The sequence below is a fragment of the Nothobranchius furzeri genome, chromosome 15 (assembly GCF_043380555.1).
Source record: "Nothobranchius furzeri strain GRZ-AD chromosome 15, NfurGRZ-RIMD1, whole genome shotgun sequence".
Lineage (NCBI taxonomy): Eukaryota > Metazoa > Chordata > Actinopteri > Cyprinodontiformes > Nothobranchiidae > Nothobranchius > Nothobranchius furzeri.
Window position 1 is genome coordinate 33,043,353 of NC_091755.1, and position 25,780 is coordinate 33,069,132.

A 25,780-nucleotide genomic window follows, 5' to 3' on the forward strand; every position below is an offset into this window, starting at 1 on the left:
CATATTTTTATTATAATTAACATAAACACAAAATATTCACTTGAACATGAGAGCTTGATTATTGATTACATTATTAAGAACCTCTAATGAAACACGATCGTCACATTTCAAAACATTTGAACAAATCGTATTTTGCTCTTTGAACAACCTCAGTTTGGAGAAACGGGGATTCATTTTCATCAAATTGATAAGCTAATGGCTAGTTACAAAGGCAGTTCATACACTTTTTATGACTCTTTATGCTAACATTCATTTTGCATTACAATGTTTTAGAACTCGGTGGTTATTTGCAGCAGAATTAGCGGTAGCGCTAGTTTTCTGTAGCTATTGCTAGTTTCACTCACGTGATCCTGAAGTCACGCGAAACTCAAATGGGGAGCAGGAAGTGTAAACAAAACAATCTTGTGCTGCATACTTCACTTTACGCTGCATAAAAACTGAAAGCCTTTTAAGCCAAGGTTAACCATTTAGTGATCCAGAGAATCTTTAAATGGCTGCCATCTTATTTTTGCTCTGGTAAGCAGTGAGTTGTGCTATTTAATTCATTAGATTATGATAATAATGCTAATGCTAACAATGAGTATGTTTATGTGCTAGGATCTACGTACTTGTAAACAGTGTTGACGAGTAATGGAATACATGTACCGCAGTTATGTATTTAGAATAATAATTATTAGTAACTGTTTTTTGTCACGGTTACTATTTTTAAACATGGTATTTATAGCATACAGTTACTTTTGTAATAGCATTGGAATACCTGTGTGTTTTCCTAGACTGGCAAGTCACCCTATTTATGTGAAAATATAGTCTGGCTACTGTCCTTTCACGGATCTCAGTCATGGGTCAGGATGTATGGTTGTCTTTGAAACTGTCTCCGCATGCTATTGGATAAGAAACATCATGACATAATCACGGCTACTGATGTCAGTTAACGAGGCAGTCCACCATACTTTGTCAAAGGATAGGCAAATACATCCTTTTTTATAAATAAACTAGTACCTCTATCTGCTCTTGACTCAAAGAAAAGTTCAATTCAGAATAGTCCACAGTTTATGCCAAAGCTGTTTCAAGCTGCCGCCATATTTGTTTTTTCAGTGACATCCTGCCCACCAACAGAGTGCTGTGGGCAGGATGTGGCCTACCAAACCAATAGAGCAAGGATGGGCCCATGAAACAGAGCGTTGTGATTGGACTGCTAAGGATGTCAGTCACTGCCCACGGGGCAGTCTGCCATACACTGTTGAAGAAGATGCAACATCCCACCCACCAAAAAAATAGAACGCTCCGCTGTGATTGGACTAGCCCCAGATACTTGGGGCTGCCTTGGTACCATTATCACAGACAGTACTGCTGTGCTATATTCAAACACTTTTTCAGTTTATCTCTGAAACAAATATAATTTATTGACACTTTGATAAATTAAGTAACAAAAATAATTAAATTGATTTATTTATTTTTTGCCAGTCAGTACATAATGGTTAGCATATGTCCTCTGTTTTCCTGTGGGAGAAGCTACCAATGCATGTACTGGACTTAAATGCTGTTTTTAAAGGAAAGTGTTCCAAGTATTTAGAGTACAGTACCAGTACCATTAGTTCTAGTATCCTAAAACCATCATGTAAATAATGATGATACAAAACTTTTGCATGAACTGTAATTAAATGCTTAAAGGGACTTTACGGACTTTTGAATTTTTATGCTCGCGATTGCCCCCTCAGGCCAAAAGCGTAACGGCAGCTTCAATAGTAGGCTCGTGCACGAGCCGCACATGCTGTACGTGCACACTCCTTAATGAAAATAACAGCTGAGACAGTCCCTTGTGTGTGTGTGTGTGTGTGTGTGTGTGTGTGTGTGTGTGTGTGGCCCAGAGGACAGAGGACAGGAGAATGCGCAGCTAATTAATTAAATAATTTGGTTCTGTACCTTTCTCTTCAGCACAGCCGACAAAGGTTTATGATGGGTCAGTCCTCCTGCATGCTCAGATCATTCCCTTCCCCTGTCTTGAAAAATTGTTCCAAAATGAAAGTTGAACCCACAACTTTTTTATCTGTGAATTCAATGCCGTTCGGCGAGTCTCAAATAAAAATTTAGGCATCTTACTGTAAAAAAATATACCATTAATGTAAAAAAGAAACTCTAAATAAACTATGTTCACACCCAGAATCGTAACCAGGTCTTCTGCATGAGAGTCAGACATCTTACCAAGTGAGCTACACACCAATATGATTCATAGCATCTGCAACTTGTATATCCTTAATAACACCTGAAACAACATTAATCCAAAGAACAGTTCAGAGCGAAAATGGCAATTTTGTTGCTAATTTGCAGGAAATATCTAGAAGAAAGTTCTACAGAAAGTAGCTAAGGGTCCTCAGAAATGAAGCTAGGTTTGTCACTAGGCGTTAGGAACAGCGACAAAGTCGCTGAGTTGGTACTACCTCTCTCTCTGCTGCTAAAGCTACGGATAGCAAATGCTACGGGCTATGGCTGTGCGTGAACGCGCATGAAGCAGCCTGCTCGACCTGAGCAGCTCTCTTTTTCTGTGATTTTACAGAAAAACAGGCAATCACAGTAAAAATGCCAGGGCTCATTCTACTGGACCAGGGCATTGCAGGAGAATGTATGAAGAAGACATTTAATATTTCTATACATGTTTTGGCTGTCAAACTTCCATAATGCCCCTTTAAGATGGAAGCAAAAATCTGATTAGCTATTACCTTCAAAATAAAACTCTACTTCTCCAAACTGAGGCTGTTTTCTGCTATTTTAGATTTTGACTTTTTTATGAAATGGACTTTTCTGGTGTTTTTTTCCATCTGCTTCTTCCTTCTTCCATGTGCAACAGAAATGTACTTCACTTTGTATCCTTGCATAACCACATACATCTCAAATAAAATGGTCACATGGCTGTGATGACCTCCTGCAACTAACATTTTACCTCATGACCCACAAATATCATTTGCAGAAACTTGCAGCTTTAACATTCTCTGGTCGAAGAATGCAAACATCAAAAAATATGATGCAAAATAAACAGATGTTATGATATTGTGACTTTCTGTGTTTTTACAAAGAATAAGCTTAAGAAAAGAGGGAGAAAGAGAGGGGCTATGGGTAAGAAAAGAAAAGCAGAATTTTACATTTACACAGAAATTAAGACCATTTTGTGTATTGTTCATCTAAAAGCACATGATGTCCATCGGAGTTCAAGAACCATGTTTATGTCATAGAAAAATCATACAATGTCATAAAATCTAATCTGTTCTGTGCTGATAGCTGCCACAGTGCCTTGCAGTCGGTTCACATTCACTCATGAGTTTTTATGTTCTCCAGTAGCTGTCCTGCTTTTATCACCGCTGTTGTTGTTGCTTGAGGTGAAAAACACTCTTTCCTTGACTCCTGCAGTGTCTGTGTGCCTTGTTAAAACTGTCTGTAGATTGCTGCTAACATTAGATTTCTCCTCTTTGTTTCCTCAAATCTGCTCTTGTTTTAACTTTTCTCTGATCTTTCTGATTTCTTGTTTTCTCACTGAAGTCTTTAGAAGTCTATTGCTAGTCTTATATTGTATCTTGTAGCTATTGTGTCCAGAATTCACTGAAATAAAGGAAGTACAGTCAGAGGAGAGGCACTCTGTACTCTATTAATGGACCTGTTTTCTGGCTCTACATCTTGCTGTTATTTTAATACTTTGTGGTTTATTCTTTTCTATCACTTGCACAATATTAGAGTTAATATCACAGGTTTTTTCTGTATTCACAGACCTCTGTTTCACAACTCTAAAGTTTTTTTAAGTTCGAGAAATATGTGCAGTTTGTTAGGTTTTATTTTCTGGACACGATAGCTGTTTCAGTAGTTTGTAATAGAGCTTTCCATGCATTCCCCTCGTTCTTGTTTTGCTCTGTACTGACTCACTGCTTCCTCTGCTGTCTGGCTGTGTGAACTGCATGTTGATTACCCCAAGGGGTCACACTGGCTGACCTCACTGAGAAGAAGAAAGGAAAGTTTGGCTGGTTCTCTCAGTCCACAGAGACACAGGGTAAATGTGTTAGTGTGTGGGCGAAACTGCTCGGAAGTGTCCATCTTTTCTGTTCACATCTTCATGAGAACATTCCACTTGTCCTAAAAATTGTCTGCATCTTTGTGCTTTGCTCACCTTTGTGTGTGCTAAGATACTTGCATGATCTTTCCTTATATTATATTTGATCCGTACCATCTTCATCACATCATGATAATCCAAAGGGTTCAAATGAAGGAAACTAGACTTCTTTGGTTTCTTGAAGATGTTTCCCTTCTTGTCCAAGGAGCTTTGTCAGTTCTGACTGGAATATGGGGGACTCAAGCTTATAAACTGTAGCTGTCTGTTGTTGCTAAATGAGTTGAAACTACCAATGAATACCCCTTCTTCCTACGCCTGAGATTATGTTGTTAGGTTCTATTGTGTTAGAAATGTTGTTTTGATTAGATCCAGGAGGGTGTGATCTAGACTGAAACTGTATCTAATCAAAACAACTATTCTGACACAATAGGACCTAACGACATCAGTGACTCCCCAAGGGGGTAGGAAGAAGGTGCATTCATGGGTAGTTTCAGCTTGTTAAGCTACAACAGACATCTACAGTTTATAAGCTCGACTCTCTCATATTCCAATCAGAGATGCTTTGCAAGATGAGGAACCAAATAATTACTTTAAATGTTGAGATAAATGAACTAATAAGGGTCCTGTACGCATCAACACCACTAGAGCAAACAAAAAACCATGAACATAAAGCTTTTTCAGCTCATATTTGCACAACTTTATTGTTTTAGACAGAAAAATTATTTAGCTTGTATTTATCTAGTCTCTATTTTAAATATTATTTGTATGCCTTAAATTGTACACAGATGCAGTTTGTTATAAGTCTGTTTCTCAGTTTCTGTTGAGTGTTTATGGATCAGAAGTAAACAAGCTGTTTATCTTCAGATCCTTCTTTCTGTCATCATCATCATATGTATCCTGTCTCATTCATCATTTATGAAGAAAATGGTTTTATTGCCTGTATAAAGTTTGTGTTTTATCATGTTCTGCATATAAAAGTGATTTTTGCTACTGAGAGAAGTGATTAATGAGGTGGAACTGAGTAAACCACAAATATATTTGTATTCTGAGTAATGATTATATGAAAAATAATTTATTTAATATAAAAATGCATTGGCTGGTCTTTCACTCATGTTGTTTCATCTTTCCAGAAAACAAAAAAAAAATCTTTGTGGGTTCAAGAAAAAAGCAACAAAGTATTTTTTCCAATATCTGAGTAACTTTTTTAATTTAAGCATTAAAATGTAGATTGATTGGACTTTTAAAGCTGCAATAGCAAATCTTCAAAGCAAGCTAGCCTTTAAACACAGTTATGGTAACTGAACTCTCACCCCTCCCATCGGTTATCATCCATGGGCCTCATCCGCCTGTTACCGCAACAGACAGAAGAGGGGCATAGTCTTTCCTTGCAATCTGGCTCGCCTACTTCCTGTTTCCATAGCCAATCCTATGTTAGCCCGTTGCCAAGTCTGCGTCGACATTTGTTATTTGACTCCAGCCAGCAAAAAGCAGCAGTGTTGTGGGCAGAAAGGAAGCCAGTTACAGGGACAACCCAGAAGTTAGTTCTCGTAACCCCAAGACATCACTACTTCCTTTTTAGCTCTTTTTACAAGACGCTCCGTGCCTGCAAATCAGCTTAATATTGCCACAACAGTGTCTTTTAAACTCGGCATGCCGGCATGGCGTTGCACAAATTTTGCTGCATTAATTCCACCTTGCTTGGAGGTAATATTGAGGTAAATGTCTGTCTTATAAACAGAGGATGTTTCCTTGGCACAACAGAAGGAAGTGTCATGATGATGTAGGGAGTTAATGCTGAGCTCTGGCCGGCCACTTCATTGAAAATGAAAGTAAACACAGGACTTAAGTTTTGCTTTTTGAACTGCAGCGCTCCAGGAGCTTCTCACTCTGTTAGAGCTGGAGGTCAGATCACCAGAGACTACATGGGGACTGTGAGGGACAGACACCTTTAGGAGCAGCTTGTTAATAAAACGTAACGATCGTGGCTTCAATTGCAATAAGAAGCAAGTCATGTCCAAGATGAACAGAAGTCCACAGGAGTCCACCCGCATTCCCCTTTGTTGCCGCCACTGCGTAATCCTTTATAAAAAGGGCATGATTGCGCCACACTACCGCCATGGTCTGATTGCTCATAAAAGACCTGAGGCTCCACTATGCCGCCATGGCGTTGCGGAAAATTGGCGGCATTGTTTTTTAAAAGTGGCTTTTGTTTCACTCTAATAATGGGTAAAGAAGGCTAGGGGCTAACATTGAACTAATGATGCTAACAGTGAATTAGAAAACAATAACTGGCTCTAAAAAGTCATTCAAGCAGTTTTTTTCAGTTACCGAAGACTTGATATTCCAGTGAAATGCTTTAATACTTATTAACTTACTGTGTATGACTTGTCTTCACTTGTCATCTATAATCTTCTGTCGCTGATCCCTAACTGGCAACCTTCATGAAACTCACAAAGGGGGAGGGGCTGAGAGCAGACTCTTTTGTTTTGATATGTCGACTGCAGTACCCAAATTTGACCACAAGATGTCATTCTTACTTAATACCCCTTATATAAAATACAGCTAAGTATCTCTTAATCTTATCGAGAAAAAATGCCAGAAATATCTGTCGTAATTTAAAAATTTTAACAGAAATATATTTTAATTGAATTTACTGCTGACGAAATGGACAAATAGGAAACTCCAGAATTACAAATGCTTACTACAAAGCATCAGTTGTTGTGTGTCATAATGTCATTTTTTTCATTAAAGGATTGCTTTACTAATTATTAATGTTTCTAAAATCCTTTTCCACATTACGGTTTATAACCTGGAAAAGAATAGATTTGAACATTTGATGATAAAATAAATGAGACAAGATGTTTTCTCTGTGTGAATAAAGCTTGTAAATATTTGTGTTAACTTATGTGTTTGCGTGTGTCTGTATGATACCACAGCAAGCATGCCTACTAGTGAGACAGAATCAGTGAACACAGAGAACCACAGTGGAGAGGACAATAAATCACCATGCTGCGGACCGCTGTGGTGAGTTTTTCCACACCAGTCAGTCAGACATCAGTTCACTGGCAGCACTTTCACTTTTAGAAATAAACGCTGCAGGTTTTAACAACTGCACACAATGTTATTTCTTTAACTGCTGCTTTGTCTTTTACTCTCACCAGTCAGAAAATAACTAAGTCAAAGTGCAGGTTAGTGACTTTAAACTGCATGGAAGATGTAATATTCATTTATTTGATTCAGATCATCTTGCATGACTAATTTTTGCCTTGCAATTGAATCATTCTGATCCGAAAACTGTGATCAATGTTTTATTCCTCCTGACAACACCAGAGATGTTCCTAAAATCCAACATTCTTCTCCTGATCATGTCCTCTCATTTGTTTTTGTGATAATTTTCCTTCATATCAGTAAATACTTGATTGCATGAGTAAATTTTAAAGGTGTGGAACACTGCAAACAAATTTTTAATGATTATTTTTTATTATAATTGGTCATTCTGGGTTTTTCATGAAGGCTGAACATGAATGATAAATGATAAATGACCCGCACTTGTATAGCGCCTCTCAGAGTAAGGCCGGGGACACACTGGCCGCGGAAGCGCCGCGAAAATGGGACCGCTTTCATTCGGCGCCCTTGTTAAGCTATTCTATAGACCACATGGGCCGCCGAAGCGCCGCGAATCGCCTTGCGCCGGCGCGCGCCGGCGCTCCAGCCCGCGCCGTGCAGCGATCATTTCGGCGTTGGCTCTATTTTTTTCGCGAGCCGCGGGTGAATCGCGTCAATTCTGGCAGGAAGTCAAACGTAGACAAGAGGCAGGCCGGTAAAGTTAACAAAATAAAGCATTTCAAAATAAAATTCCGCAATAGTCAAACGTGTTCGTAAACAGACACTGCAGAAAAACCACACGAACACGCACACACATACACACACATCGAACTTGTGTGCTTGTGTGACCACGTGAAGGGGGGTGTGGTTTTGGGTGTCTTTTCACCAGAGCAAACAGGACAGAGAGGCAGAAAGTCTGAGGCAAGCAGTTAGGATGGATGACTTTAAATTAATTATGGAAGTTGAGAAACACAAGGAGCTGTACGCCCCCCGAAAAACATGGTTGTTTACGTACCCATTTAGGAAGAAACTGCTAGGATACAGCTGCAGAATTGGAGCGGGTTCCAAGAGATTCAACTGGCAGAAACAACTCATACCATAGGTTCACACACACGCGCGCGCACACACACACGCACGCGTACAAACACTCAAACATAGAGGAAAAGAGCTGAGGAAAGGCAGAGAGGAAATGGAGGACACCAAGTGTTTAAAAGAAAAACTACAGCTGAGCCGAGGCGCGCCTCGACTGGGGCGCGTCTGATCTGAACTGAGGAGCGGCGAGCAGCGGCCGAATTTCGTGAGCGATTCGCTTCTCGGCGCTTCACAGCGCTTCCGCGGCCGGTGTGTCCCCGGCGTAAGGATTCCAAAGTGCTTTACACTACAGTGTATCATTCATCCATTCACACACACATTCACACACTGATGGTGATGAGCTACAGTGTAGCTACAGCTGCCCTGGGGCGCACTGACAGAGGCGAGGCTGCCGAGCACAGGCGCCACCGGTCCCTCCGACCACCACCAGCAGGCAAGGTGGGTTAAGTGTCTCACCCAAGGACACAACAGCAGAGTTCTCTGTCCGGAGTCGGGATTGAACCTGCAACCTTCCGATTACTGGACAACCCACTCAACCTGTTGAGCTACTGCTGCCCCATGAAGATAGTCTGTTATTCAAAAGTGTTATTCAAAAGCCTGACAGATCGATGTCACACTGTCACTTAAAATTCTCACCCATCTTGACTCAGAGAAGACTGTTGATGCATCCAGGAAACAGCAGAGAATGTATTGACTAGTAGAAGCTAACCTTTAGCATTAGCAATTCCACCACACAGCTGAACTCCGGCTTGAATTTGTGGAGATAAAACATCTACGATGCAAGTCAGTGGTGGCGTTGTGTTGCTGTTAGACAATCTAAGGAGAGATGTTCAAGTATCAGCAAATACGACTCCAAATCCTGCTGACTGAAGCAGTTTTTTCCTCCAGCTGACCTGTGCTTCCTGATTCAGGCGCATCTGAGAATTATTTCCCCCAAATACACTTTCAAGGCATTCATTTCTACTAGAAACCACTGCAAATGTATTGATTAAACAAGTGTTCAACTCCTCTAAAAGCCTACCCTCAACTTTTAATGCAGGTATAAAAAGATCAGAATCTATTCAAAAAATGTAAACTTGATTGTCTGTTAGTCGTCAGTGGCGACGGTGGAACCGCTTCTGCCGCAGGAAGTGCCGTGCAGCCGTGAAATCGGTGACGTTTTATTGGCTTGTTATCATCTTGGTGTTCCTCAATACGCTCACCATCGCCTCTGAGCACTACAACCAGCCGGAGTGGCTGACTGAAGTACAAGGTACTGCTGAGCTTTTTTACTGTCTGCCTTTACTTAGAAGAACATAGCAGCTTCATTCTTAAGTAAAGTACTTTTCTTGTCTCTCTTCTCCAGATGTCGCCAACAAAGTTCTCCTGGCCTTGTTCACCTTGGAGATGCTTGTGAAGATGTACAGTTTGGGACTGCAGGCATACTTCGTGTCCCTGTTTAACCGTTTTGACTGTTTTGTGGTGTGTGGAGGGATCGTCGAGACCATTCTGGTGGAACTGGCCATCATGTCTCCTCTGGGAATCTCTGTTCTACGCTGCGTACGCCTCCTCAGGATCTTCAAAGTTACACGGTGAGAAATGTTGTCTTTGGTCCTTGTTGTTGAGGAAATCAAGGATAAAGGGTGCTGCACAAATAAAATTAGAAGTAAAAGTGGTGTTGTAGAAATCATCGAGTAAGTCAAACAGTTGAAGAATGGAAGAAAAGGAAGAAAAGAAATGTTGTGGAATAGGGGTCTAAAAACGTACTGATACACTGAAATATCATGATATTTCGTGTTATGATACTGAATCGATATTTAAAAGCAGTGAATCGATGTTTTTGAAAGGGGAACTAGGCAATTTTGGCTTGCTATTAGCACCCCCTAGTGTCCATTGGTAGAACCGAAACCAAAACCAGTCGCGTTGCTGTGCGTTCGTCTTTTTAGCACCTTAATTTAAAAGACCAACAACAACAGTCCAATAGGCCGGATCTGCAACTCTGAAGTAGCAAGTACAATATTCTGGCCACAGGAGGCAATTGGGGCTGGGTGGCATTTTGTTAACCCTGTCAAGAGTCATTTTAGCGCATACTGGCTCAAGAAAATGATTTAAAAGTATGAAAAAGTTGCAAAATAGGCCTTTAATTGAGAATTTTAATGCAAACTTTGACTGCTAGGTGGCAGCGGTTTATACCACATCTAATCTGAAAGAACGAGATCACAGTCATCGTGTCTTGGAAGCGTGAGGTTTCATAATAAATTAGGTCTTAAAAATTGCCAACATCTTCTGGCTTTTAATATTGTGATTTATTGTATCGTCTCCTTGTGTTGTGATAAATATTGGGTTGCCAAATTCTTGCCAATACACACCTTTTTGCATTCCATGCTCATTCAGCTAAAAAACTAAATGTTGTTTAAAGAGATTTAAATTGTCCACGTGAGCCTTTCATGAACCAGGACCAGTTTTATAGGTCTAAGCCGAATTTCTGACTGAAATGAGGTTAAAAACAATCCAATACACATTTTTTTTCACTTCTAAAGAAAAATCACAAAGAAAGCAGCTGGACATTTGTACCTTTTAAAGGATGTCAAAATGTTAAGGAACAGGATTTAGGTTTAGGAGTTTAAAATGGAGAAGAAAATGACGAGAAACTCTAATTTAATACATTTATTAAAAAAAGGAGCACAATCAATGCACCAGATGGTTTTCAAGAAGCATGTTAGATATATTTTTATTTGAGTCTCTGAAATTCACATTATATATTTCTCCTCCAGTCACTGGGCTTCTCTCAGTAACCTGGTGGCTTCTCTGCTGAACTCCATGAAGTCCATCGCCTCCCTGCTGCTGCTTCTCTTCCTCTTCATCATTATTTTCTCCCTGCTTGGGATGCAGCTCTTTGGGGGCAAATTTAACTTTGATGAGACGGTGACCAAACGGAGCACATTCGACAACTTCCCACAGGCGCTGCTCACTGTGTTTCAGGTTTGTGTTCAAAATCTGTTTTTCTGGGACACAATCAGAACCTACAGAGTGATTTCGATTGCTAAAACTCAAAAAGCAAAAATGAGGCACAATTTTCACAACCTCTACTTCTGTTCCCAATCACTTGATTCAATTTATCACTACTTAAGATTTCCTTATCATATTAGAACTCTGATTTTCCTCCTTTACACTCTGATGTCAATTTCACATTGCCTTGCTGTCAAAACACAGCACACAATTTTCAGGTTTACACACACTTCTCACATAAATTCTCAAAGCTTCAATCAACAACACACAAAAATTCAAATCTCTAAACTTTCGGGTCTGGCGAGCAATTTGCAATCAGGGACTGCAGCATAAAAGTAAGTTTCCACAAGGCTACCCAGGTGTATGAGTGGTTTCAGGACCACCCACGGTTTTCCATTTTATACCTTCCACCTTATTCCCCCTTCCTCAATCCCACTGAGGAGTTTTTCTCAGCCTGGAGGTGGAAGGTGTACTAAAGGAATTCACAGAGCCAGGTCCCACTGCTTCAAGCCATGGAGGAGGCTTGTAGAGATGTGGCCTTTGAGGCCTGTCAGGGCTTCATGAGGCACTTGAGGCGGTACTTCCGGCGCTGTTTGGACCAGGAGGACATCGCCAGTGATGTTGATGAGGCCCTCTGGCCAGCCAGAGACCGGAGGAGGCATGATGTCCCATGATTATTCTTTAATGGGGGTGGGGGTTGGGGACTGTAAAAATAAATGTTTCGTCTCAAAATTTGTGTGATGTCTAATGTTTGTCTCAGAAAAAAGTGGGCACTGTCATACATTCAGTGTGTAATTCACTGCGTTCCATTTAGACAATTGTGTTTTCAGTTTTGCTCTTCAGTGTTCTTTCCCTGCCTGGTAGTGTTCACCCAAAGGCTACTTGTGTTTAAGCAATGAATGGTATGTGTGTGTCATGTGAAAATGTGGCTGTGTTTACCAAATGAAAACACGTGTTCCATTTTGGGAACATGTTACAATATGTGATGGCAGGGTTTTGTTGCAAAGGGAAGCCACGGTTTAGGAATTTGTGTGTTATGTTTGGGGTTTTGTGGGTGCAGTTTTGAAAAACGCGTTTTAGCAATCGAAAAAAAACCTGTAAACCGATTCATCCTGAAGATTTCATTGTCTAATAATTAATGCTATGAATGAAAGTGAAAATCTAATTCCTGTGAGGTTATTTTGTCATTTTGCTTCTCCATGTGGCGTTTACCAGATCCTGACGGGAGAAGACTGGAACACAGTGATGTACGATGGCATCATGGCCTACGGTGGGCCGGCCTCGTCTGGAATGGTGGTCTGCATTTACTTCATCATTCTCTTCATCTGTGGAAACTGTATCCTGCTCCTCACAAAATCAACACTCAGTCTAATTCCTTAAGGTGTTTGACCGCATCACGTTTGTTATATTTTCCTCCTTTACTGACACGATCAGACATCCTGCTAAATGTCTTCTTGGCCATCGCTGTGGATAACCTGGCAGACGCAGAGAGCCTCAACACAGCACAGAAGGAGGAAGAAGAGGCCAAAAAGAGGAAGAACAGTGCCAAGTAGATGCTTTCATTTAAAAAAAAAATTAGATTCAATTTTTCTCTTTGTTTTCTCTTTTTATTTTTTCATCGGGCATCGGACATCAGGACTTCATTTTATTCTTTATTTTTTTCTTGCCAACAGAGACACAATTGCAGAAAAGAAAGTTGAAATTGCAGAAGTGAAAGATGGTGAGACCAAGGTAAAAGAGAAAGAACGCCGTTCTGACAAATCATTCAAATTGTCATGAATTGTTTCCGTTTATGAATTAAACTCATTCTAAAAGCTCTTTTCCTTGTTCAGGTGCTGACTGAAGCCCTTCTAGAGGGAGACAAAGAGTCACTTCCTGTCATCGACCCTCCAGGTAAAGAAAACTGTATTTAAGGAGGTGTTCTCCAAAACTTCCACGAATGCAAAAATAGATTTATTTGCACTTAAGGTGTAGACTTCTGTAAATTTATTTTAATAAAACAAACTGAGAAAATATTTAGAAACCTAAATGTGACTCAGCTTTGAAGAACAAAAACAGGACTGACCTTTCCTTTCATGTATTTGTGCAGTGGACATATTGGTTTGGTGTTTGTAAAATAACACATTCAATTAAACTACATTTCTTTCACACATCTCAATATTAATTTACAAACCAGTGCAGCCTTTTACTTCTACGCTAAGAAAGACACATTTAAAATGTTGTTTCTGCATCTTTATTCAATTGGGGCAGTAAGGACAACATAATATAATATCAAATAACAATACTGTAAAATGTTATTACCAGGTAATACACATTTAAAATTTTTAACTTTTGAAATAAAAAAATCTTAAAACCTTTTATTCAAACATCTTCACATTAATTTTTTTAAAATTTTTTCAAGGTAAAGGTCAACTGATTATAATGGATCACTCTGAGTTAAACATGCAGAATGAAAATGAAAATGGTCTCCTGAAAATGAAAATAGTCTCCTACACCTATCTCCTCCATTAGCTTCTGAAAGAAAATGGAGAGAAGAATGTTTGGTTCAGAAAATCCAGACAGATCTACGTCACACTGCCACTTAACGTTCATGGACTCACTCATCTTGACTCAAGCTGGGGAAGGCTGTCTTTGGTTTAGTGTCAAGGAAACGGCAGAGAATGTCTCGACTAGCAGAGGCTAACTGTTAGCATTAGTAACTCCACCACATGGCAGAACTCCTCCAGGCTTGTGATATTTGTGGAGATCAAACATCAACGTTTCAGAGCAAACAAAGTCAGTGGAGTCACGTTGCTGTTAGCCAATCGGAGGCGAGATGTCCAAATATTAGGAAATAAGACTCCCAAATCCTGCCGTCTGAAGCTATTTTCTCCTCCGGCTGACTTCTCCATCCTCAAACAGGTGCACCGGATCTTTTTTCCCCAGAGAATGACTTACAAGACATTCGTTTTTACTATAGACCGTTACAAAGGTAATAAAAATATGAGTAAAGTTAACCTTTAATAACATGGCCAAACAATAACATACACAAAGATATTAAACATGAAAAAAAGAGGAGAAAAAAGGCAAAAACATAAAAATGGTTTAAATATTTTAATGTCAAACAGCATCAGTTCATTACACATAATGCTATGAACCAAATGTTTTACAGGTGATGATGAGGATGTGGATGATGTGGATGATGATAATGTAAACCTTCCCGACGTCCCCTCTGGACCCCGGCCCCAGCGGATCTCTGAACTCACCCTCAAGGAAAAGACTCCACCCATCCCAGAAGGCAGCGCCTTCTTCCTCTTCAGCAGCACCAACCCGTGAGTCTCATTCATCATGTTTGGTGTTGTGAAGAAACAGGAACCAGCTTCTGTTTATCTTTTTCCTTGTGTCCCTGCAGGTTTCGTGTGTTCTGCCACAAGCTCATCAACCATCAGATCTTCACCAACCTCATCCTGGTCTTCATCATGCTCAGCTCTGTTTCCCTGGCTGCTGAGGATCCCATTCGCAACTTTTCTGCTCGCAACATAGTAAGTTAACGATCAGTAGCTGCTTAGAGGTGACTCCACATTAATCTCAAAAGGACAGAGCTTAAAATCGTTATCATGGAAAGGATATATTTACCTATTACAGTAGATAGAAAACAACTGAGGTATTTCATTCTCAGGGTGACATGAATGACAGTTAACTACAAGTCATGAGTCATTTACAGATCTCCTCTAAGGAATGCTATAATTAATTTGTAAGATACCGGCTTTGAGTGACTTGTAGAAAAACGGGAGTGAAAGCTGACGCCCTACATAGAAAACCTGTTTCAAACACATTTTCAAGATGTAAGATAAAATAACTTTTCCATAAATCAAAGCAAACTACACTATGCTCCTTTAAATACAATATACATTCAATACGTATATAAACAGCATCAAACTATGTATTTTAGCTCTGGTCGGCTACAGGTGTGTGTTCATGAATACGAGGCGTTGCTTCCAGTTGTAACCATGGAAGTGGGAGAGGGGCTTAAAGGTGCAATACATTATTTCTGCCTCTAGGTGGTGCCCTCTGAGAACAAAACTCTATTTCTGCATTTATTGAAGTTTAACATTTATTTGCGGCTTCAAATTGTAAAAAAGGGTAGTTTATTTGTCTGAATAGAAATTATGACAGAAGATTAAACTAAAAAAAGCCAAAAATAAAAGAAAAGCTTAGCTTGGCCTTCAGAAAGCCTAGAAAATGTCTTTATGGGTACCACGTCTCAAGAAGATCTGGCCTTTATGAAGCAAAGACACTGGAAACGTCTTTAGTGGTCTGGTTGGTTAGCTTGCTAAATGAATTATCTCCAGTTAAGCGATTAATCCTGATGTGGGTATTAACTTTAACAACATTCTTCCCTTACAGGAGACTTACTGAAGTTATTTGCGAATTTTACTTTTTCGTTTCCTAGTGCAGCTTTGCTTTTTGTTTTTTCGTGTGTTTAAACTTAAACTTCAGCCACTAGAAGCATTTGATCGATGACTTAGTATGCTAATACCCTGGAATGACTTAAACCTGTGCTTTTTGCAGATACTTGGTTATTTTGACTATGCTTTCACGGCTATCTTTACTGTTGAGATCCTGTTGAAGGTAAATGTTGTGTGTGTGCTGTGCAGTACTGTGTTGGGTAGAGCTGCAGTAACCCTGAACTCTGATTGCCTCCTCAGATCCTAAGCTATGCAGACTATGTCTTCACTAGTATGTTTACATTTGAGATCCTTATTAAGGTAAACAGTGAGAACTGTTGTGTCAAGTCAGCAGCAAGCACCACTTCTGACCCCCCCCCCCCCCCCCCCCCGTTTTTGTTTTTTACATTTTCAGAACAAACTGGCTGCTTGCTCATTGTGTCTCAATGCCAAGCTGTCAGCATGGAAAAAATCATGCATTTTTTTTTGTCTGTTTATTTTTTCTTGTGCACCAGTCACATTTTCTGTAAAAACCCACACTCAATCCCAAATGTATGAATTCTTTTAGGAATTATTATTTTTACACAGATTGCCATATCTTTAGTCTAGCTGATTGCATTAAGCCCAAATGAGACATCACTTATTTAAAGTATAAGTTTGACTAAACCACAATGATCAGAACCTCCTGATGCTTTCAGCATTGTTACGATCCGGTCTTTCCCTTAATCCCCCGTGCTTGCTGCATGTCTGCACCAGGTGGATCTTGTGTATGGAGGCTTAAGATTAAAGTCAGCCAGAGGATTTTTGGGGACTGTTTGTGGCGCAGTTTAAAGCCTGATCTGTTTTGTAAACAAATGCAGTGATTTCTCTTCTTGTTATGTGTTGACATTTTGCATTGTCTATTCAGTACATGCATATTTGTGTCTTTGTGTGTGTGCAGCACTGTGCATGTATGCATCTGAATGAGACCATTTTTAGTGACATTTGTTTTGAATTTGAGTCACAGCTCTTCAAACTAAACTGAGCGCTTTGCATAGTAGACATATTGCTTAAGATAGCTCCTGTTGTTATCAATAAGATCAAAATTTGAATGGTTAATTTGGCATAAATGAGCCACATGATGACTGTAATGGTAATGCATGTAGCCTCATTTAACTTGACTGTTGTGTACGACAGATTGTTGCCTAACAGTCATCTCTTGTTTATTCAGATGACAGCATTTGGAGCGTTCCTTCATAAGGGGGCGTTCTGTAGAAACTACTTCAACCTATTAGACCTGCTGGTTGTGGGCGTGTCTCTGGTGTCCTTTGGCATTCAGTAGGTGTCATTCCATTAAAAGGGTTTAAGAATGAGATAAAATTATCATTCTTTGCTTTATGTTATGAATGTAGAAGTTTCTAAACATATGTGTGACATTTTGATATGTTTATTGCCATTTATGTTATTCTAGAAAATAAATGGTATATAAGTTTAATAGGGCCAAGATGGAAATAGATTACAATTACAAACCTATCAGGAATGTAAGAAAATATCGATATGGCAATACTTTTTCCTGCAATATTGAATTGATTTTCAAAATCCATGTATCAAATTTTTGAAGAATTTACATGCAAACATTTGTGTATTTTCTTTTCTTTTGGTTCAGTTCAAACACCGACCGCTAGTTGGCAGCAGTGTGCAGTGGGTTTTGTTTCCACCACAGAAATGTAAATCCTCTATTATGGTTCAGATCGTTCAGACACTTCATGTTAAAAATGTTATGTATCAATTTGGGCTTTTAATTGAATTTTCCTACAATAATCCCAGTCTAAAAATATTGCTAATATCATCTGGCTGAATGTATCGCAATATATCATGATATACTATATCGTCTCCCCGTATCGTGATACATATCGTATAGCCAGAATTTCACCAATACACATCCCAAAGGCCTATCAAATCTTATAGGAAGGAAAAAAATAATTATTGAGCACCTTCAATATAAAAATTACAAGGTGATTCAAAAGCATATTTTTAAAAGCTAATAATAATAATAACAACAATAATATAATTATATATATATATATATATATATATATATATATATATATATATATATATATATATATATATATATATATATACATATGTCTAATCCCATATCCGGAGTCGAGTCGCGGGGGCAACAGCCTAAGCCGAAAGGCCCAGACTTCCTTCTCCGGGGAAATCCCAAGGCATTCCCTGGCCAGCCGAGAGACATTCCCTCCAGTTTCTCCTAGGTCTTCCCTTGGGTCTCCTCCAGGAAAACCTCACCAGGGAGGCATCCAGGTGGCATCCTGACCAGATGCCTGAGCCACCTCAATTGGCTTCTCTTGACATGGAGAAGCAGTCGGTCGACTCCAAACCCCTCCCAGAGTTTCTCACCCTATCTCTAAGGGAGAGCCCAGCCACCCTGCAGAGAAAACTCATTTTGGGCCGCTTGTAACCACAATCTCGTTCTTTTGGTCACTACCCAAAGCTCGTGACCAAAGGGTAGGAACGTAGATCGACCAATATACAGTATATATATATATATATATATATATATATATATATATATATATATATATATCTCACACCATTTTATGCAAGAAATTTAAACTAAATTGTTGTTTGAATGATGACGAAATAGCCAATTTGATCAAATCTGGAAAATGTACTGTTTGATCGACATCCCACAAGAACTTAATTCATCTTTTAATATTTGTGTGTTGAACATGGACCAAATTGTGCCTTCAAAGCTCTCATGAAGTTGTTATAAAATGCAAAACCTTTCTTCTATGGCTTGGTGTAAAATTCCTACACATTCAGTTGAGATGAGCACCTTGTAACTGAGACTTAAATGTTTAAAATCCAAATTAAAAAACAGACTTCTGTCATTACGTTTCCATGAAACGTGTTGTGATCCACAGATCTTCTGCTATCTCAGTAGTGAAGATTCTGCGTGTTTTGAGAGTCCTTCGTCCACTCAGGGCCATCAACAGAGCTAAGGGACTCAAGGTGAAAACATCACAGGGATTTACCTTTTTAAAAGAGAAATGTGGTACATTTATGTTGATGGTGTATTTCTGTATTCTTTACAGCATGTGGTGCAGTGTGTCTTTGTGGCCATCAGGACCATTGGTAACATCATGATTGTCACCACGCTGCTGCAGTTCATGTTTGCCTGCATTGGAGTTCAGCTCTTCAAGGTACAACAGCAGAGAGATGCATGCAGTAGGGCAATAAGAGGATATTTAATAATAATATTTAATTAATAATATGGGCTTTTCTGCAACTAAAAATAAGTTATACTGACATTAAAATATATATTTTTAAGGGTAAATTCTATCGATGCACAGATGATGCAAAGTCCAGCCCAGAAGATTGCAAGTGAGTTCAAATGTGTTTCTGGCTTTTGGCTGCAAAAAAAGTTCATTGTGGTTAAACACAATTGAAAATCCTAGGGGAACTTATATTCTGTACAACAATGGAGACGCAGCACTGCCCATGGTGAAAGAGAGGATCTGGTACAACAGCGACTTCAACTTTGATAATGTCCTGATGGCCATGATGGCACTTTTTACTGTCTCCACCTTTGAAGGATGGCCCACGTGAGTTCCTTCAGAATCCATTGCTAGAATTTTGCATGACCAAAATAGAGAAATAGTCATGACCTTCTCTGTGTGTTGCTTCAGTCTGTTGTACAAAGCCATCGACTCAAACAGGGAGAACATGGGCCCCATCTACAACGACCGCATTGAGATCTCCATCTTCTTCATCATCTATATCATCATCATCGCCTTCTTCATGATGAACATCTTTGTTGGTTTTGTCATCGTTACCTTCCAGGAGCAGGGAGAGAAGGAGTACAAGAACTGTGAGCTGGACAAGAACCAGGTACCAATGTTGTGTTTGCGTAGGTGCTGAATCCGGTCTAACAATCAATCCACATCTTTAACAAATTTCACTTGAGTAAAGGTGTGTGTTTATGTGTTTTTGTGCAGCGTCAGTGCGTGGAGTATGCGTTGAAAGCTCGCCCGCTGCGTCGCTACATTCCCAAAAATCCGTACCAGTACAAGTTCTGGTATGTGGTCAACTCCACGGGCTTTGAGTATGTCATGTTTGTCCTGATCATCCTCAACACCCTCTGTCTGGCCATCCAGGTACATCTTGCTTGATCGTATACATGCTAATATTAATCTAAGGTATCTTTATGTGTTTGAGTTGTGTGCGTGTCCCTTTTCAGCACCATGGACAGTCCCATCTGTTTAATTATGCCATGGACATCCTCAACATGGTCTTCACTGGAGTTTTTACTGTAGAGATGATCCTCAAGCTCATTGCCTTGAAACCCAGAGTGAGTCTTATTTTCTTCTTCACTTCTTTTCCATTAAAATCCTTTTTATGACCCCCCCCCCTCCCCGCCCACCACACACACACACACACACACACACACACACACTCACACTCACACACACACACACACACACACACACACACACACACACACACACACACACACACACACACACACACACACACACACACACACACACACACACACACACACACACTCACAAATATATGATGTTCAGCCCTCATTCCTGCTACCTCCCTCCTTCTCCTGCTCAATGGCTGACTCCTCCTCTCCTCATCCTTCTACCGTTTATACATTCGCCACTCTCCTTTCATTCCCCTCCCTCTCCTCCCTCTGGCTGTGTATGCTGCCATATTTAGGGTTATGTCGGGGACGCCTGGAATGTCTTCGATGCTTTGGTGGTGATCGGCAGTGTAGTCGACATCATACTCAGCCAGGTAGACGGACATCGGATCGTACAGCTCTGTCAACTTCTCTTCCTGCTCTTTCTCTGCTGCTGCCACCTTCCTTCCTTTCTTCCTTCCTTCACATCTTTCCTTTGTTTCCTTCCTGTCTTATCTTTGTGGTGATCCGTTTTTGCTCATAAAGTTTGTTTGTTGAGACTGAATCTGTTTTGGGGAGTTGTCTTACCTTTGTCTCCAGTTCACTTGTGTTGAAAAGACATTTGTTACCAACCATAATTAATTGTATTGTGTAATATAATTTTTGGACTATTACAAGGGACTCTGTTATCTTTGTGATGCACGCCAAACTTCAAAAATTGAGGGAAATACAAAGAAAACCATCAGTTATGTAACTTTGTGATCTTTGACATAATATTAATAATGATCCCATCTTTGCCACCATAACTGGGCCTGTCCATCAGATGTGTATTGTCCAGCTGCCGTTTTAGTGGATGGGTGCATTTCCATCGGCCGTGAAGCCTTACGTTTTGGAAGCGACATTTACACTTCAAGTCTCTCTTTTTGGCGTTACGCTTCCAGAATGCATGAATCTCCGCAGTTCAGATCGAGCTTGACAGGAAGTCAAACATTCATTTCAACATTCAACATTTCAAAATAAAACTCACGTACACAAGGTTGAATAAGGAACAATGCGTTTAGAGGTGTGCAGAATGAAGGTTCAGTATTACGCTATATTTTAAATAGAAATAGACATTTTTATTTTGATGGGCACAACACTGGGTTTATGTTTATATCTACCAGCCAAACAGTCCGCTCAGCACAGCGAGACTGGCTCTGTGGAAAATGGTGGACTCGGCAAGTCAAGCGGCTGCGTCTTTGCCCAGAACAGCAAATAAACCACAGACATTTTTGGATACATGCTGCCATGTTTCTCCTTGCTTGCTATTGTGTGAACTGCCTGAATCACACATGGTCTTTCAGTCCTCCAGTCATTTCTTGACCTCACGGGACCAGCTGTGTGGAGCGTTTTCACTGCTCTTTCACATCTGAAATGTTTCTGGTACAAAGTAACGCTGCGCTGATCTTGTGGGTGAAGTGCATCTATTATGTTACGCGCTGCTTACGCATCCAGTGGAAAACCTTAGCTGAAGCACTGACCTGACAGGAAACGGAAGAATAATTTATGAGAGGGTTGTGGAGATTTTACACTCAGATTAGTTAGTGAAATACTTTTTTTTGTTGAAAACTGGTATAAACTATTCTAAACATGTATGGGTGAAAGTTAAAAGAAAAACTGATCCCAAGAAAATAAATTAAATCTTCTAACATTCGTGATGCATGATGTTGTTCAAAGATTCAGAAGGTCTGTTCTCAGTGGCCTAGTGGTAGAGTTTCCACACTGGGACTGGGAGATTAGGATTCAAATTCTGGTCAGGTCATACCTTTAGACTTTAAAAATGGGACCCAATGCCTACCTGCTTGACACTCAGCTTTAAGGGGTTGGACTGGGGGGTTAAACCACCTAATAGTTCCCGATCGCTGCTCCCCTCCCCTCCATGGGGATGGATCAAATGTGGAAATGTAAGTTCACCAGTGTGTGATGACTAAAAGGACTTTAACTCAGAATGCAAAGGTCATGAACTAATGATGCACATGACCTAAAAGGCCTCAGGCAGAACTACATGAGAAACCATCATGCCATTGGGATCCATATAACATGAGAGCGAGAATACCTTCTAAAATCATTGTCACTTAACCCCAGTTCTCTGCTGTGTACAGAAATAACAGAATCACACCAGAATACTCTGATTACTTCAACAGATAGAGGTTACATGTTGAGTTAGATTAGTTCATGTTTGAGCTTGACATGTAAAAAAAAAAGAAAAGAAAAAGAAAAAGTCATAGACAGAAATAAGTTTTCTGAACATATTTATTTATGTAATAAATATATGAACACAATATAGAGAAGAGAATGCAACCAGCAAGAGGAAGGGTACCATTCAAAGGAGGAGGGATAAATAAAAAATTTTTTTTTTACTTAAAATTTTTTAAATGCAATTAAGTTAAGCGTGTTAAATGGTTTATATATTCAGGTTGTTGTTGCTTTTTTATATTTTACTAACAAAAATATGTTTATTTTGAAAATAAATGGATCTTGTGAACTCTTAAAGTACTGAATCGTTTGTGATTCCATCTGTGGGCTGAATCAGCAGGTGAAAGTGGTTCAGTTCTTAAATAGTTTATTTGTTTCATAAGCAATAAAAAAATCTAATCTGGTAATGGCTATTAAGTCATCCATTGTGACAGGAAAGACTGCCCAGGGTAGCTTTAGGTCTGTTCAGACCATCAGCTTAATAAAATAGAATATCTGTATATTCCAACGTTTTCATGACTTCTGTCAGGAAAACCTCCAACTTTCATCTCCTCTGTTTTAGCAAAGCTTAACTTTTTGATGTACCTCTTGTCTTGTCTTTCACGCTTCCTTTCTTCCTCCTTTCCTTTCATTTTCTCTCTCTTTCTTGTTTCTGTGTCTCTTTGTTGCTTGTGCTCTCAGAACTATTTTGCTGATGCATGGAACACATTTGATGCCTTAATTGTTGTGGGTAGCGTGGTTGACATTGCCATCACTGAGATCAATGTAAGTAATCATTTATCACACGTGCGTTTTTTCCAGCAGGAGTGCCTTGCTTTAGCATTAGAGCTGCATTCAAGATCACAACCATTGATGCAGCTTTCCAGCTGCAAATTGGGACCCTTGTACTTGATATCATATCAAACAATTAAACGTACTTCATAAATAATAAATATGTAATAACAAGCTCCAAATTTAGAGTTGTTCAGTTGTAACGTGTATCTTGTTTTTGAATGCAGCAGAATTTACCCGACTTGCATGTGTTCATGATTTTTCTAATTTCTTAAGCCAGACCTTCTTTACTGCTTCTGCAAGGCCTCTCCTTGTCCTGTTTTGCAACATGTCAACACTGGTTTTGTGCTTTTTGCCAGCTTGTCGGTATAAAGATGTTGATTTGTTCATGAAGAAATGTTTCAATCAAGTGTACGGCACAGACAACCTGGATGACTGAAGTTGTCTTAAACCGCTAGTGATTACTGGGAGTGAGAGCTGGACCGAACTCCATAAAAGATGCTGTCCAGTTTGGTTCTGCAAGTCAAACACAAACAGATCCAAAACTGGTCAACCTATTGGTTGAGTTTTATTAGGTTGAAGGAAAAGTTCAGATCTTTTGATATGTAATCCTGTGAAGAGGCTTTGAACACTTGTGGTCTTACATGTTGTGGCTAGCTCTTTAAACAGCCTCAGACCGACTAGAATGGATCTTACAGGCAAAAAGCAGATCACTGCCTGATGCAGTTAGGTGAAGCATGTGTGTGTTAAATAAACCAATTCTCGTAGTGGTTCATGTGAATGCTATTTTATAAATACTTGGATTTGATAGCCCTGATTAAAGCTGTTCCACTGATCTATGGTCTTACTGAAGGCACATCTGTGCTGGGCTGGAGAATTAACCCATTTCATCGGGAGCTTGACGCGGGCGCAAAGAGACCAACAACCAGTTAAAATGTTGTTAATGTGATGCTTAAAATCTCTAAGTTTCACTTTTTGTTCCTTTTAATTTGAAAGAAAGTACTTTGAATAAAAATAAGCTGAATCAGCAGTGAAATAATAGCAGCTCATTTTATTCCTGTGTGTGTACTTTGAAAGTACATTGGGACAATAATCACATCTAGCCTGTGACATGAGGACATTTTGAAAGTATGGGGGTATTAGCTTCAGTAGCATCAGTAGGGTTGTAGGTTTAATCCCGGCTCCCAACAGAGAATTTTGCTGTTGTGTCCTTGAGCAAGACCCGTAACCCATCTTGCCTGCTAGCGGTGTTTGGAGGTGGTGCCAGTGCTCAGCAGCCTTGCCTCCGTCAGTGCGCCCCAGGGCAGCTGTGGCTACAATTAAGCTCATCAGCACCAGGGTGTGGATGTGTGTGTGAATGGATGAATGATACACTGTATAAAGCGCTTTGGAGTCTTCTGACTCTCATAGGCTGGTCCCCACTGTAAAAAAAACAACTAAACACACGGTTTTAGAGATAAGTTGTGAACCATGTTGTAACCATGTACAACTAAAAAGATCTGTTCATAATCTCTCCACAGAACACCAATCCATGAGATCTGAGCTAAACACAGGATTAATTATATTGTTAATATATGCATGTATTGTCTTTGATGTTCCCAAATGGTTGCATTTCCATCCATCCAATCTACCCTGTGAATAGTTTCATGCAGTCCAGCTGTAACTCCACTTAACTTTAGATTTTTGGTTTCAAGTCGGCAGCCATTCCTGTTGTCAAGGTGATAGTGGATCCAGGGGTAAGAATAAGCCCCTCCTCCTTTATTCAAGACCCTCACCCCTCTGTTATCATCCAAAAGTCAAAGTCTTGTGTTGAATTTTTCTGGTTTGTTGCATTTTGGTGCAAGTTTCAATTTGTTAACCGTGCTTTTCATTATTTCTTGGTGCATGGCATGGAGCGCAAGGTCACTCAGAGGTGGTCATCCCAACTAGGTTTACACAAAGTGTTTGCTGTCGTTTGCAATAGATAAAACTCCATCTTTGTGTCGGTATTATAAACATTAACTGCTGTGTTTTTGTTCAGTTTATCTTCAAGGTTTATTTTGGAGCATCGTGTCTGTTTAATATTCAGTCATCAGTCGTGAAATATTGTGTTTTAAAGTTGTCTGGCTCCAGTAATGACATGAGGGTGGGGATACAGTTGCATGCAAGTTGGTTGATGTCGTCATAAAGACATAAGAAGAGCTGAAGTATCCAATAAGACCTGAATCCACCAACTCATTCATGACTGACAAAAGGAAGCATGAATGACTGATGGAATCAGTGAACAAGTGGTGACAAGCTATATTTGCACATTTTGGTTGTTTCATAATGAATGCTCACCCTCTTCGCTTCAGAATACAGAAGACAGCGCTCGCATTTCTATCACCTTCTTCCGCCTGTTCAGGGTGATGCGATTGGTCAAACTGCTGAGCAGGGGTGAGGGAATCAGGACTCTGCTGTGGACTTTCATCAAGTCCTTCCAGGTGAGATTTTAGTGAGAGCTGATAATCTTAAACCAACAAAGTAAGAAGGCATGGATGACTGTCTCTTCTTCTACCTGTAGGCTCTTCCTTATGTTGCCCTTCTAATAGCCATGCTCTTCTTCATCTATGCTGTAATAGGAATGCAGGTAAAAGGGTTATCTTATCCACATTTATTGTCCCCTTAATT

The 25,780-nt window shown here is 39.8% G+C and overlaps 1 protein-coding gene across 5 annotated transcripts in view; it reads left to right on the forward strand.

Annotated features, from left to right (window-relative positions):
• Positions 1 to 25,780, forward strand: part of cacna1db (calcium channel, voltage-dependent, L type, alpha 1D subunit, b) — an 88,843-nt gene that overhangs the window by 43,069 nt on the left and 19,994 nt on the right. The window contains exons 10-34 of one of the 5 annotated variants that reach the window (XM_070544739.1): positions 3,959 to 4,033; positions 7,030 to 7,117; positions 7,255 to 7,281; positions 9,382 to 9,542; positions 9,636 to 9,861; positions 11,044 to 11,251; positions 12,494 to 12,614; positions 12,713 to 12,827; positions 12,952 to 13,009; positions 13,111 to 13,171; positions 14,430 to 14,589; positions 14,670 to 14,799; positions 15,967 to 16,026; positions 16,916 to 17,022; positions 18,636 to 18,723; positions 18,807 to 18,914; positions 19,043 to 19,095; positions 19,170 to 19,316; positions 19,401 to 19,602; positions 19,710 to 19,868; positions 19,952 to 20,062; positions 20,443 to 20,520; positions 24,826 to 24,867; positions 25,465 to 25,593; positions 25,674 to 25,739. In XM_070544739.1, the coding sequence (XP_070400840.1) occupies positions 3,959 to 4,033; positions 7,030 to 7,117; positions 7,255 to 7,281; positions 9,382 to 9,542; positions 9,636 to 9,861; positions 11,044 to 11,251; positions 12,494 to 12,614; positions 12,713 to 12,827; positions 12,952 to 13,009; positions 13,111 to 13,171; positions 14,430 to 14,589; positions 14,670 to 14,799; positions 15,967 to 16,026; positions 16,916 to 17,022; positions 18,636 to 18,723; positions 18,807 to 18,914; positions 19,043 to 19,095; positions 19,170 to 19,316; positions 19,401 to 19,602; positions 19,710 to 19,868; positions 19,952 to 20,062; positions 20,443 to 20,520; positions 24,826 to 24,867; positions 25,465 to 25,593; positions 25,674 to 25,739 (2,780 nt within the window). The remainder of the gene's footprint in view (positions 1 to 3,958; positions 4,034 to 7,029; positions 7,118 to 7,254; positions 7,282 to 9,381; positions 9,543 to 9,635; positions 9,862 to 11,043; positions 11,252 to 12,493; positions 12,615 to 12,712; positions 12,828 to 12,951; positions 13,010 to 13,110; positions 13,172 to 14,429; positions 14,590 to 14,669; positions 14,800 to 15,966; positions 16,027 to 16,915; positions 17,023 to 18,635; positions 18,724 to 18,806; positions 18,915 to 19,042; positions 19,096 to 19,169; positions 19,317 to 19,400; positions 19,603 to 19,709; positions 19,869 to 19,951; positions 20,063 to 20,442; positions 20,521 to 24,825; positions 24,868 to 25,464; positions 25,594 to 25,673; positions 25,740 to 25,780) is intronic. The other 4 variants (XM_070544740.1, XM_070544741.1, XM_070544743.1 and 1 more) reach the window with 4 other exon arrangements.